The 13760-nt window shown below is 35.7% G+C and overlaps 1 protein-coding gene and 1 non-coding gene across 2 annotated transcripts; both read left to right on the top strand.

The window, feature by feature from the left end:
• The first annotated feature begins 9233 nt into the window (after positions 1–9233).
• Positions 9234–12568, top strand: LOC131076140 (large ribosomal subunit protein eL32z). The gene is made up of 2 exons (XM_058013203.2): positions 9234–9451; positions 11840–12568. Exon 2 carries the CDS (start codon positions 11867–11869, stop codon positions 12272–12274), a length of 408 nt encoding a protein of 135 aa, XP_057869186.1. The 5' UTR covers positions 9234–9451; positions 11840–11866; the 3' UTR covers positions 12275–12568.
• On the top strand, positions 9649–9770 carry LOC131076166 (small nucleolar RNA SNORD14). Its single transcript, XR_009113323.1, has one exon. It is a non-coding gene; the product is annotated as a small nucleolar RNA SNORD14 (small nucleolar RNA).
• Positions 12569–13760: the final 1192 nt, after the last annotated feature.

Below are 13760 nucleotides of genomic sequence, written 5' to 3'. Positions count from 1 at the left end.
TATCAGAGCAAAGGTTCAAATCTAGGCCTTGTGCTCACTTCAATTTACACAACTAAGGGAATGTTTTGCAATGGTAGAGATTAAATTATAAAATCTATCAAGAACTAACTACATAATTTAATTTTCAGGTAAAACCCTAGAATGGTTAGAGGAAGGGGAAGAGGAAGGGGAAGGGGTAATGGAAGACGTACTACCACTAGGAGACAAATGGAAGCTAACCATGAGGAAAATCATGAAGAAAACCATGAAGAAAATCACGAGGGAGACCATGAAGGGGATCAACATAACCCAGGGAATAACGAAGATGGGGTCGAGGCTATAATCAACCTTCTAACCGAACAAAGGGATAAAATCAACTTCCTAGAGCAATCAATGCAGGACCTTAGGGTAAGGTAGAATGACATTGAAAATCGAAGTGGTACTGAAAATGGAAACCCTGGTAGCAATCAAGGGAATATGATGGATAATAGAAAGGAAAATAACATATTGGAACTCTCCAAGGATTTGAAAAAAATCACCCCTCCTAAGTTTGATGGGAGGCAAATTGGTGAAGGAGCCGAGAATTGGTTAAATGAAATGGAGAAGTCTTTTGAACTCAGAGATTTTAGCAAAACAATCAAGGCCTTATGGGGTTCCTATCAACTCATAGGGGAGGCAGCTAGTTGGTGGACCAACACCAAGGAGCAAAATGGGTATAGCAGGGATATGATCACATGGGATCAATTTGTTCACCATTTCCATAAAAGGTGGCTCCCTCAATTGTTCTTCGATGAGAAGGTGACGGAGTTCCATAATCTACATCAAGGGCCCCTATTAGTCCAACAATATTGGGATAAGTTTGCCAAATTGCTTAAGTACGTACCTATGTACTAGAAAGATGAAGAAGGCCAAGCGAGGAAGTTCATTTTGGGACTAAATACCAACATAGGGGTAGAGGTTGACATGCATGGACCCAAAAACATGAATGAAGTACGTGAAAAGTCCCTAAGGCAATAGAGGAAGATTCAAACCCTAACAACAGCAAGGCAAAACTATAATGGGAACCACTCTTTTAAAAGGAAGCAGGAATTCAAGGGGAACACTAACTTCAACAAAAGTCAAAGGAATAATTCTTCCGAAAGAAGGCCACCCCCTAAGCAATATTAGAGGAATGGAAATAATAATAATAACATGGGCAACAATAACAAATGCAACTATAATAGGAATGACCAGCAGAACATGATAACTTATCCACCTAGGGCCAATGAAACAAGGAATGATCCCCCTAGGAATCAAGGCAGGAGGGGTCCTCCAGGTGGATGTGTTTATGTGTGGGGGAAACCATTTTGCTAGAGAATGTCCTAGGATGCAAGGTCAAATTAGGGCCAATCAACCACAACAATGGCCCCAACAAAGGATTCGTGCAACATATAGGAACCGAAGAGCAAGATTCCAGAATGTTCCTGTGGAAACTGCAGGTATACTATTTGAACAACCAATTTCAATTCTAGTTGACACTAGGTCATCTGAATGTTTCATCTCACCTGAATTAGTAAGCAAATATGCGTTAAAAGTTAATCAAATGGAGTCATCATGGACGGTTCAATATGGGGATAAGGCAACTAGGGAAGTAACTAAATGTTTGCGGAGGGCAAGGGTACAATTTCTTGAGTTTGAAACAAGGGTAGATCTCTATGCGACACCCCTAGGATTATATGATGTAATTATTGGAATGAGTTGGTTAACGGATCATCAAGCTAATGTAGATTGCTATAACAAAGTTGTTGAATGTTTGGATGATGGGGGGGAAAAAGGGTCAAAATCCAAGGAAAGTTTAATCCCATTAATATAGAAACCATATTAGCCATGCAATTAAAGAAGGAAAGAAGAAGAGGAGGCCTAATCTATATGGTTGAAATTGATGAAGGAAAATAGGAAAATACCCCAACCTTTGAAAATACCCCTTTCTTAAAAGAATTCAAGGATGTATTTCCAGAAGAATTACCTGACTTACCCCCTAAAAGGAAGTTTGACTTTTTTATCGACTTACTATCGGGAGTTGAACCAGTATCAAGGGCACCTTACCGAATGAACACAACTGAATTACAAGAGCTCAAAATGCAATTAGAGGAACTCTTAGCTAAGGGATTAATAAGGCCAAGTGTGTCACCATGGGGCGCACCGGTCTTATTCGTTAAGAAGAATGATGGAACCTTAAGACTATGCATCGACTATAGGATGTTGAATAAGGTCACAATAAAGAATAGGTATCCCTTACCTCGAATAGAGGATCTTTTTGACCAAATGAAAGGAGAAGCAGTTTTCTCGAAGATAGACCTTCGATCAGGATATCATCAACTCGAAATTAAGGAGGAGGACATTCCGAAGATAACTTTCAGGACTATATATGGGCATTATGAATTCACAATAGTTCCTTTTGGTGTAACCAATGCCCCAACTGCATTTATGAACCTAATGAATAGTGTACTCCATGACTGTTTGGACAAATTTGTTTTGGTATTTCTGGATGACATATTGATTTACTCTAGGAATGAGGAGGAACATTTAGTACACCTACAAATTGTTTTGCAAAGGTTGAGGGAACATAAGTTATATGGGAAACTGTCAAAATGTGCCTTCTTCGAGGAAAAGATTCACTACCTTGAGCATATAATATCAAAGGAAGGAATAGCAGTTGATCCAGACAAGATAAAGGCAATAGTAGAATGGTCGATCCCTAAAAATGTTTCAGAGGTAAGAAGCTTTATGGGGCTAGCAGGGTACTATAGGAGGTTTGTGGAAGGATTCTCTAAGATAGCAAACCCCATCACCTAATTACAGAGGAAGGGTAAAAGGTTTGCGTGGGTAGAACAAAGTGATAAGGCATTCCAAATTTTGAAGGGGAAACTAACTTCAACACCCATTTTAAAAGTACCAGATCCGAATGGACACTTCACAGTTGAAACCGACGCTTCTATCGAAGGTTTAGGAGGAGTACTTGTCCAAGATGAAGGGGTAGTAGCTTACGAATCTAGGAAGTTGAAGACTCATGAAGTTAATTATGCACCCCACAACTTAGAGTTAGCAGCGATTGTGCATGCCCTACAGAAATGGAGAGACTTCTTACTAGGGAAGCCCTTTGAGTTAAAGTCAGATAACCAAGGGCTAAAGTACATCTTTACCCAACCCCACTTAAATGCTAGACAAAGAAGGTGGTTAGAGTTTCTAAGTGAATATGATTTTGAAATTGAATATATTAAGGGGAAGGAAAATAGGGTGGCAGATGCTTTAAGTAGGAGGAGACACTTGATGACTATAGCAACATTCTAAACTTCTTTCAAAAGGCAAGTAATGGATGAGCAGGGACATGACCCATGGTATGAGCAAGTCAATTTGACTTTAGAATATGATCCAACCGATCCTAAGGTTGAAGGGTATACATTAGATGAAGATGGGTTGCTCAAATACAATAATAGAATCTATATTCCTAATTCAAGAGACTTAAGGAAAGTAGTCTTGTCAGAGGCTCATAATGCCCCTTACTCGGGGCACCCAGGGGTTAACAAACTTTATGCAGACCTAAAGAAGGTATACTTTTGGCAAGGAATGAAGAACGACATAGTCAAGTATGTGGCTAAATGTTTGGAGTGTCAAAGAGTAAAGGCAGAACATAAACATCCAGCTGGATTATTACAATTACATGATGTACCTCAACACAAGTGGCAAGTTATTAGCATAGACTTTGTGCAAGGGTTGCCCATGTCACCTTCTAGGCATAATACAATAATGGTGGTAATTGACAAACTCACTAGGGTGGCACACTTTATACCAGGGAATCTGATGGATGATGCACCTACCTTGGCAAGGCACTTTGTTAAGGAAATATTTAGGTTGCATGGAATGCCAAAGAAAATCATATCAGATAGAGATGCTAGATTCACTTCAAGGTTTTGGACAACTCTTCAATCAGCTCTGGGAACTCAACTAAATTTTAGTACTGCATACCATCCTGAAATTGATGGTCAAACAGAGAGGACAAATCAGGGTTTGGAAGACCTACTTCGCATGTACTGCATGGACCAATAGAAGAAATGGGAAGATTACCTACCTCTGGTAGAGTTTTCTTACAATAATACATATCAAACATCTTTGGGAATGGCACCTTTCGAAGCATTGTATGGTAGGCCATGTCGAACACCTTTGAGTTGGGATAGTCTTGAAGATAGAGTAATTGTTGGACTAGATATGTTGAAGGAAATGGAAAGGAAAACTAAGGAAATTAGGCAAAGATTGAAGGAACCCTCAGATAGGCAGAAAAGTTATGCAGACAAGAACAAGACACCAAGGGAGTTTGAGGTGGGAGAGAAAGTCTTCCTAAGGGTTAGGCCACACAAGAGTTCCATAAGGTTTGGGAAAAAGACCAAGCTTGCACCTCGTTATGTTGGACCTTTTGAAATACTGGAAAGGATTAATCTAGTTGCATACTAGTTGGCCTTACCTCCCCAGTTGAGCCGAATCCATGATGTCTTCCATGTATCTCTTCTTAAAAAGTATGTACCTGATGAGAAACATATTTTGAATTGGGATGCTTTACAGGTCCAGGAAATGGGAGGAATAATGATAGAGCCATTCAGAATCTTGGACATGCGCCAATGCCAATTGCGCAACAAAGAAGTTGATCAATGCAAAGTACAATGGAATCAGTATGATGAAAAGAATGCCACGTGGGAAGACACTAGGGAAATTCAACAGTTGTTTCCTTTTTTGTTTTAAACTAATCATGAACTATACACTCTTTTGGATACACTCAATAAGTACATCGGGACGATGCACAAATTAAGGGGGGGAGGATGTCACAACCCTCCTTTATCACTTTTTGATTTGATACAATTCTATTATATTTTTGGTTGAGCTATTGAAAACAATTGAATGGATATTATAAAAGAATAAATAATGGACCCACATACACACTTGGAGAATATAATTCAAAAGACATTATTTATTTTTATTCCCAATTATGGCACATGTTGTAGGCGGAATTGGAAGCTTCTAGAGGAATCTTCAATACCTTGCATGTAACTCCCCCACTAAGATATTAATCAATTTTGCATGGGTCCAATATTGGAAAAGAATTTCATTCTTGATTAATTTCTCTAGATAGTGGAATTAAGGGATTTTTCCTATATATTGTATGCAAGTTTTCAAAAAAGGGAGTTGCTTATTCTTTGAAGAAAGTTTTTCTCAAATAAGTTTGTTTTTAGTAGTCATATTTTCATTTGGAGAATAGTTAAGGTTGTTTTGAAGAATTTTTTCCAAGCTTGCAAGGAAGGATCAAGGAAGGCTAGGCTTGAGGATTTGGAGAGTATTCAACATCAAAAGGCTTCTCCAGGTTCTCTCTTTGCATTTGTTAATTTCTTATGTAAATTCTTTTTATTTTCAAAAGGAAATATCTCATCCTAAAATTCTTTAGTTGAATATAGCTTTCTGAAAGAAATCATTTCTTAATTGTTAGATAGAAAGGAAATCTATTTTTTTTCTTTTCATAAAGAAATGCAGTGATAAAAATTTCTTTTCTTTTAAAATACAAATGTAGATTTCTCTTTAATTGTTAATCTATTTATTTGATCTATTTAAAAGAAAGAAATCAATTTTTCTGTTTTTTTCTATGAAATCTAGAGAAGATCTTGAATAAAAAAGAAGAAGAAGATAAATCATGCTTTTCAACATCTCTATTTATTTTTTTGAAAAACTCAATTTTTTTTCTATCTCTGTAAGTAATTTTTTTTCTCATTTGTATTTAGGAATCTCACTATGAGAAATAGTATATCAAGTATGAAATCTTCTCATTATTGTTCTGTTATTTATTTATTCTAGAAATCTCCATCTGTGAATTTTTTTTTTTTCTTTCCTGAAAATCTCTCAAAGGAAGTTTTATCTCAACATAAGGGCAAAATTGTTGGATATGCTCACTGTGAGATCAAAAATTAAGCATTTACCTATCTTTGTGATAATTTAGTTATCTGTATATTGCTGAAACAAATTTCTCTATTTTATTTCATCCCTGTGATTAAATTCATATTCTCATTTTTATAATAATATTCTTTTTGTACACACACACACACACACATATATATATACATATATCTCTTATATTTTTAAATAAACTCGAAATAAAAAAAAAGCCACACACACACACACACACACACACACACACACACACACACACACACACACACACACACACACACACACACACACATATTATTTAATTTATACCAAAACGATAATGAATATATAAAATATTGCAAAGTGATTATTTAAAAAAAAGTGGTCTTCGAAATTTATTTCGAATAAGTATCGGGCGGCGTGCAGGGGGAGGCGGTTAATATAATCGTCGGGGAAGTGGTACCCTCCACTTCCCCTGCGGTCACTGTTATGGCAGTGGCTGTAGGGGGAGTGGAGGGGCTCGCGGTGTCCCCTCATCCCTGCGGGCCTGCACCTGTAGGTCTGCAGGGGTGATGGGACCCGTGGCCCCCACCCCCTATTAATTTTCGCATTGACTTTTAAAACAAGTTCTCTTATATATTTTTTTATTATTTTTAGATTTTTTCTTATATATATATATATATATATAGAGAGAGAGAGAGAGAGAGAGAGAGAGAGAGAGAGAGAGAGAGAGAGAGAGAGAGAGAGAGAGAGAGAGAGAGTTTGCAAATTAGGAATTATTATTATTTTCTTTAGTATGAATTTTAAAGTTAGTAAACTAAACTTAGAAAATTTATAAATAATTGGGATCATGGTATAGTAAATTCGTGATTGTAAATTTAGTTATACAATTGGAATCTTTCAAGCTAATTGAGATTTAGTGGGTTACTTAGTTGGCATTTTAGACTCATTAGAAATAATTAAATTCATATCATTATGATTAGTCCAAAATTTGTCTAATGTCTAAACTGATTACTATTTTTGAACTAGTAACTCTATAAGTGATTATTCTCATGGTAGAAATAAACACATTGCTTAAACTTGCATGTAACTTACACTATCCTTGCTTCATGCGAATTATTTATACTTTATTTGCATTTATTGATGACAAAGTTACATTTTCTTCATCTTCATGCAAGTCACACATTTAATTATTAATATGCAAGTTTCATAATTATCATTATTATGCAAGTCATATTTCAAGTTTTGAATATTAATTAATTTAGTTACGGTTTTTATTCCACGTGGTTCATCAAGTAGTTGTTTCAATTAATTAAGCTTTGCAATGTCTAATTATACACGTTCAATTCATAATTATTTTCAAGCATGATGTTTTTCATAGCTTCTTAGTTAAAAAACTAAATAAAGGAAGTCGGAAAACCAAAACCTAGCAGCGTTCGATATTTACGGTGCCTCTGTGTCACGCTTACGGGTAATGTCGTCGTGTTGAACTACTGCACTTAACGCCTAATAAAGCTGCATCAACGACGTCTGTGACATCATCCCTATAAATCATCGGGGAGTAATAAGGAACACTTGGAAGTTAAAATCCAAGGGGCGGGTAATCCCCCTTGGATCGATAATCTGATAAGATAATCCTAAAATGTTCTTTCATCCACTAAGTTAAATCCATACAGACAAATGTTATCACAACCATTGGACAAATTTTGGACAAATGTTATCACAACCATTGGAACACACTCAACTATTGGGTCCTTTCCCTTAACAACACTTGCACATTGTTGCAAAATATATGTAGAGAACCAGAAGTGAGCTAGAAAAAATATGTAAATAGACACAAGTATAAGACTAAATAATATAAATGATTTAGAGAAAAACTAATGTAGAGGTACATATAATCATACACCCATTTTGCCCTAATCAAAAGAACAAACATTATATGCATAATAAAATGATGTACTCTGAAGCATATGAGAGTGAACAACAAAAATGCAAAGAAAAGAGTTTTCTTTTCTATTTTCCAGCTTGAAAATAAAATTCAATGAAATAAACATTTGGTGTGACAAAAAACTTACACAACCGCACTGGAATTAGCCATAAAACCCCCAAATCTAGGAAGTACAATGTCTACTTATCAAACTAGATCCAAAAAACCTCAACCTGTATAACCTAGAACCCAATTTGCAAATGTCAAGGAACTCTAAGTACAATCGACTACAAACATAAGAAAACAGTTTGGAAATTTTTTGAGGTAGAAAACATGTCTCAGGTTTGGAACCTTAAATTTGTCGAAGTAGAAACCATGTCTCATGTGTGGAACCCTAAAACTTTCCATGACCCATTTAGTCCTTTGAAATAAAAGTTTATAAAATTTTGAAAAGACATGGAAAAGAACATGTTGCCATACCTTTCACTGAAGGTTGTAATCACTAATCAAGATGAGAAACACATAGAACAAGACTTTTGCATAATTCAATAATAAAGGATTTAAAAGAAGGAATCACGTGCTAGCTATATAGGTAGAGACTGATTAGTTTGTTTCAGTCGACCTAACTCTGTTTTTTCCCATATAATACGTTTGTTTCTTTTTCTTCTGATTTGACGATAGTGCACTAATGCCATCCGATCAGATATGTTTTTTTTTTTTTTTTGAAAAAACTAATTTTTTACTTACCATTTTCACTATAAATCAATAGAAAGAAGAAAAACAACATTTTTACAATCATTTAAAATAAAAAATTAAATATAGATTATAAATTTTTTGTTCACTAGAATTTAAAATTTAAAATTAAATATAGATTATAAGATTTTTGTTCACGATTTGAAAAAAAGAAGAAGAATATAGTAGGTTAGTGGGAGGAACTAAAAACAGGCCTAGGGACGGTCCCTAATGAACTTCCATCGACGGAATAATAAGAATTGGAGTGGACTAAGGCTGGGGTCCCATGGGAGGGGCTTGGGCTCTATTTTTATGGAAAAAGTGGTCCCATAGATTTTTATTTTTTTTGGGGTACAAGCTCATTTGGAATCTTCCCCTAAAAAATAGAAGCTCTTACTTTTTAGATTTTCATTTGGGTGAATTACGTTCATGGGATCACCATTCCTTCAATTTAAGAGCTTAAATGTTAAAGCAGAAGCACACTACAAATTTAATGAGACCACCCCGCTTTAAAAAATTCCTAAAAAATCTCTAACCCTATTTTTTAGGAAGCCCCTGCATGGGACCCCAGCCTAAGGCTGGACGCGGATTAAGGTTTATCGAATATAAGATAAATCGACGACACGAGCTCATTGCAAAATGCGCGGACACATCTCAACCGTTAAACCCGAGTGGAGCAAATATAACTCTTTTGCAAGGCGTAGAAAGGGTTAGGGTTTGGAAGATTGTCAGTGGCGTGTGGTTAGGGTTTCTCTGCATAGGAAGAAGCGTTTTCCGTTTTATTGCTTTAGCAAATCATTTTGCCTCTTTCTTGAATGGTTCGATAAACGGAGTGATTTCTCGCGCGTTTGATCATCTGTAACAAAGGTATTCACTTGATTGTTGTGTTTCATTCATCTTTACATTTTGGTTTGGTTACTTTCCTATTTTATCGATGCATTTTTTGTCTGTAAAAGGTTGCAATGGTGGTCTGTAGGGTTCAATATTCATGGTATTTGATCAGTTGATTGATACTTGCAAATATAGATCAAGATTTAGTGGCAATAATTTTGGATTAAAAACGAGGTCGATGATGAGATAGGAAAGGCTTGTTTCTCAAAACATTCGCAGTGGCCGCCTAAGAGCTTTCGCCTTTGCCAGGCTTGAGAGCTTGTGCTGTTCAATTCTTCCTTGGATGTCTGAGACCTCAAAGTCCTGAATTGTCGAATTTTTTCATGTCAAAACATTTGTATTTATTTTTCTTGCTTTTACATTAAGGTCCTTAGCTATGGCTTTGATAGATTTTTCTTTTGATATTTTCACGAGGCATGTTTCATTTTAGTCAAATGTTAATGATCTAACGGCCGTTGGGGAAGAAGTTTTTCGTATCATCTAGCTCGTTGAGAATTTTAATGAATCTTTTAATTGTTTGTTGTTATATTTATATTTAGGTAAGGGCGATGAAATACATTGGACACCGGTACTGTTCGCTTCTAAATAGAAAAATGCTTTTATGAACTTTTGGCTGAATTGCATTGTTTGGGAGCAATGTAAGTGTTTTATGGCGTTGTTACCTATACTAGTAAGTATGATTAGTGATTAGTCTAAAAGTCGTCCGATTTGAGATGGAATACTCAGGGAAGACGTGGACCTCTTTGCTTTTCTGAAATTGGTCGTTGGGGGAAGACGTGGACCTCTTTGCTTTTCTGAAATTGGTCGTTGGGTTATCTCTGTTCATCATTTTATTATTAATGTTGTTTTCTGTGTGCCTGCTGGAGCACTTAAGCTATATGCTCAGAATTTTTAGCTGAATGGCGTAATGTTAAGTGAGGGGTGTGAACTGTGAAAGCTTTTAGCGATTCTTTTGATTTGGAAAATAACGATTTTATAAATCCATTCTCTCGTATTTTTTCGTTGGCTGTCAAAATATTCGTAGTACTGGGTTTCTTTTGTTGTTCTCGCCTCCTGATTTCATTACGCTTGTGGGCATGTAAAAAGGAATTTTGGTGTATCTTTTGATTCATTAATGATACTTCAGCTTCCTTATTTCTTAAGGCGTTCTTGTTTTAAAATGAAAAGATTGCCATTTCATTTTTTGTTTTTTATTATTAACAGACTGCAATTTCTTCAGTATTCTTGGAAAACTGGTTATTTAGTATCTCCCCTTACTACAAGGGGAAATTTGCTGCACTCTTCTCTCGCTGAAGTTAATCGTTTCTGTTTAAGTAGCTTGCCGAATTCCTTTTATCAAGTTCATTAGAATCCCTTTCATCAAATTTCATTAGAATCTGTTTTATCGAATTCATTAGAATCAATTTTATCAAATTCTTTCAGTGTTATTTATTTTGTTAGACTCACAGCGAGGGGTATCTTTTCGGTCAACGGCAATGGTGTTCTGTCAAAATTATTTGCTGAGGGTTTTCTAGTTTCCTTACTGCAAATTCATCTGGTGCATTTAGTCAGTGTACTTTTTCCTTTTCAACCTGCACATTCAGGGGTATCTCTTTTCAGTCAAAATCAAATGGTACTATTTTAAAATCGCTTGCTGAGGGTTATACTTTCTGTAAGTCACCTGCTTAGGGGCATGCCATCTGTCAAATTTATTCAGTGTTGTATTCAGTCTTTTGCAAGCATCGACTCCAGTGACCTGAAATTTGAATTGTCACTCAATAATACACAGCCGTGAAGATGTACTAGGAGGTTTTAAGTTATGTATGTAAAGATTTCTTCTCTGATATTGCATGTTTTTATTTGTTGATGACGTTTTTCTGGAGAGTTTTTCTTGGTGAGTAATTTTGTCAATAAATAGAAAACATGTCTTATCAAAGAAGAGGAGGTAAAATATGTTACCAGAGAAAAGCTATGACACGTTTTATAAAGAGGTTGGGGAAAAGGTTTTTGGAGTAATAAATAAAGTTCTTTCAGGGTGGCTCCTTAATTGTATCCATTTGTTATAATAAAGCATTCTGTTCAATTATTTAAAATTTTCTGTTCACCAAAGTGCTTTCTTATCGATTTGTTGAAGTTAAGTTCCAGATTTCCTTTTAGATGCCGCATGTTTTTTTCTAGTGCTTCATTTCTTTTAGTCATCTATTGATGTAAAGTAAAGCCGTTTTGGAACAAGGCTGCAAAAATACGGAAATTATATAGAGATGGGTGGAGAAGCTTATGTGGGAAGTAGTTGCCTTTAGGTTTTACTAGTATTCTTTTGCCGACATATATGTATCAAACTCTTGGGCATTTAAACTTTAAAGTATTTAACTATTACTCTTGTAGGAAGCGAATAAACAAAGCAAAGCAAAGATGCCAATGCCTCAGCCTCTCTTAAACAAGAAGATTGTCAAGAAGCGTGTGAAGAGGTTCAAGAGGCCACAGAGCGATCGCAGGATTACTGTCAAGGAGAGCTGGCGTAGACCTAAGGGTATTGATTCACGAGTAAGAAGAAAATTCAAAGGATGCACCCTTATGCCCAACATTGGTTATGGATCCAACAAGAAAACCAAGCACTACTTGCCTTCTGGCTTTAAAAAATTTGTGGTACACAATGCTAGAGAGCTGGACCTTTTGATGATGCATAACAGGACGTACTGTGCTGAAATAGCACACAATGTTTCAACACTAAAGAGAAAGGCTATTGTGGAGCGAGCTGCACAACTCAATATCATGGTAACCAACATGCTAGCCAGGATACAAAGCCAGGAGGACGAGTAGAAATTGGTCCCGTTTTTATGGTGATAGGGGGTATGAGGATAGATTTGTTAACTTGAGTTTTATTATCAAGTTGGGAACAGGTAATCGCTTGATGCCTAAAATACAATTTTGGCTCAGAGGGGAAATCTCTTTAGCATTTTTAATATTTTTATGTTTATGTGATGCCGTAAGTATGTTGAAATATTTTTGTGTGTGTTGGATAACGTTGAATGAGGTTTAACATGAAAATGTGGAATTCTTGAAGTTACTTTTTATTCTAATGGTCATATGGGAGCAGATCTCGATTCAAGTTTATTGTTTTGCTGTAAGTATATGTTTGAAGTTACTCTTTATCTTAATGGTCAGGTTTAACCTGAATCTGGTGAATTCTTTAAGATACACTTTATCTTATTAGTACGAGTCATCATTGTTTTAGGTCTCATTACTTCGAGAATTATAATTTTTTAATATTGCACAGGTAATATTGAATTAGGTTTAACATTAATCTGGTGAATGGAAGTTACTATTTATTTTAATGGCCATCAAATGGGTGCACAGATCTCAATTAAAGTTATTATGACATTTGATGCGATTCCATGTCGGAATTGTTTTTTCGATGTGATTCTATGTTGAAATTGTTTTTATGTGATTCTATGATGCAATTTTTTTCCAAATTTTAGTTTCATTAGGGATTCAAACCTGAATGTCTGCTATTTGACCTCATAAATGATGAGGTGCAAATTGCTAGTATTGTCTTTGAAGGACTGTACACACATTATGGGTTATACATTGGCAGGGGCTATTCTCCACACAAAATGGCACCTGTAAAAATCCCCAAATCTGCATAACGCAAGGTTTTAGAAACTATATGGATTGCTAGTATCATTTTTGAAGGACTGCACGCTTTATGGATTATAGATTATACATTATACATTAGTTAAAAACGTTGTAAAATTATTTGATGGATTGGTTAAGGGGCACACCCGTCGATGATGGGGTAACTTCTAGCCATTCTAGAGACCGTGTTCATTCTAATAAATTTGAGCACGACTTCATTTGAAGTGTTCTACTACTGTAGATTTAAAGCTTTATTAAGAGTAGACCGATGTTAAATTATATGTTAGCAAATAAAATTATTTGGATTTGTCATAACTTTTGTGAGGGGGGTGTGGATGAATTAAATGTAACTATGTGGAGTTAGTGCTTGGTCTCACTGGTCGTTTGTGTAATTTATAGTATTCCAGAGATGATTAAATACTGTTTTTCAGAACACAAGTTTGTATAAATACTGTTAAATCGTTCATGATAATGACAATTGCCATGAATGGAATTGAACTGGACAGGTCCTGACATATGAAACTACCCACTCTTGTTAGGGTTCTCAAGAAAAGTGTGAAGTTTTTTCGGACTAAAATTGCCGAGAGTTTCTAATTTCTCTCGGTCGATTATGGAAGAAGGCTTTCAAATTTTCTGTAGGGGGCTGCTGAATTTAATGCAAGTATTTAGC

This window comes from Cryptomeria japonica, chromosome 10, assembly GCF_030272615.1.
Source record: "Cryptomeria japonica chromosome 10, Sugi_1.0, whole genome shotgun sequence".
In the NCBI taxonomy this organism is placed as follows: Eukaryota; Viridiplantae; Streptophyta; class Pinopsida; order Cupressales; family Cupressaceae; genus Cryptomeria; species Cryptomeria japonica.
Note: the sequence above shows the minus strand (reverse complement) of the source record. Positions and strands in the feature narration are given on the sequence as shown.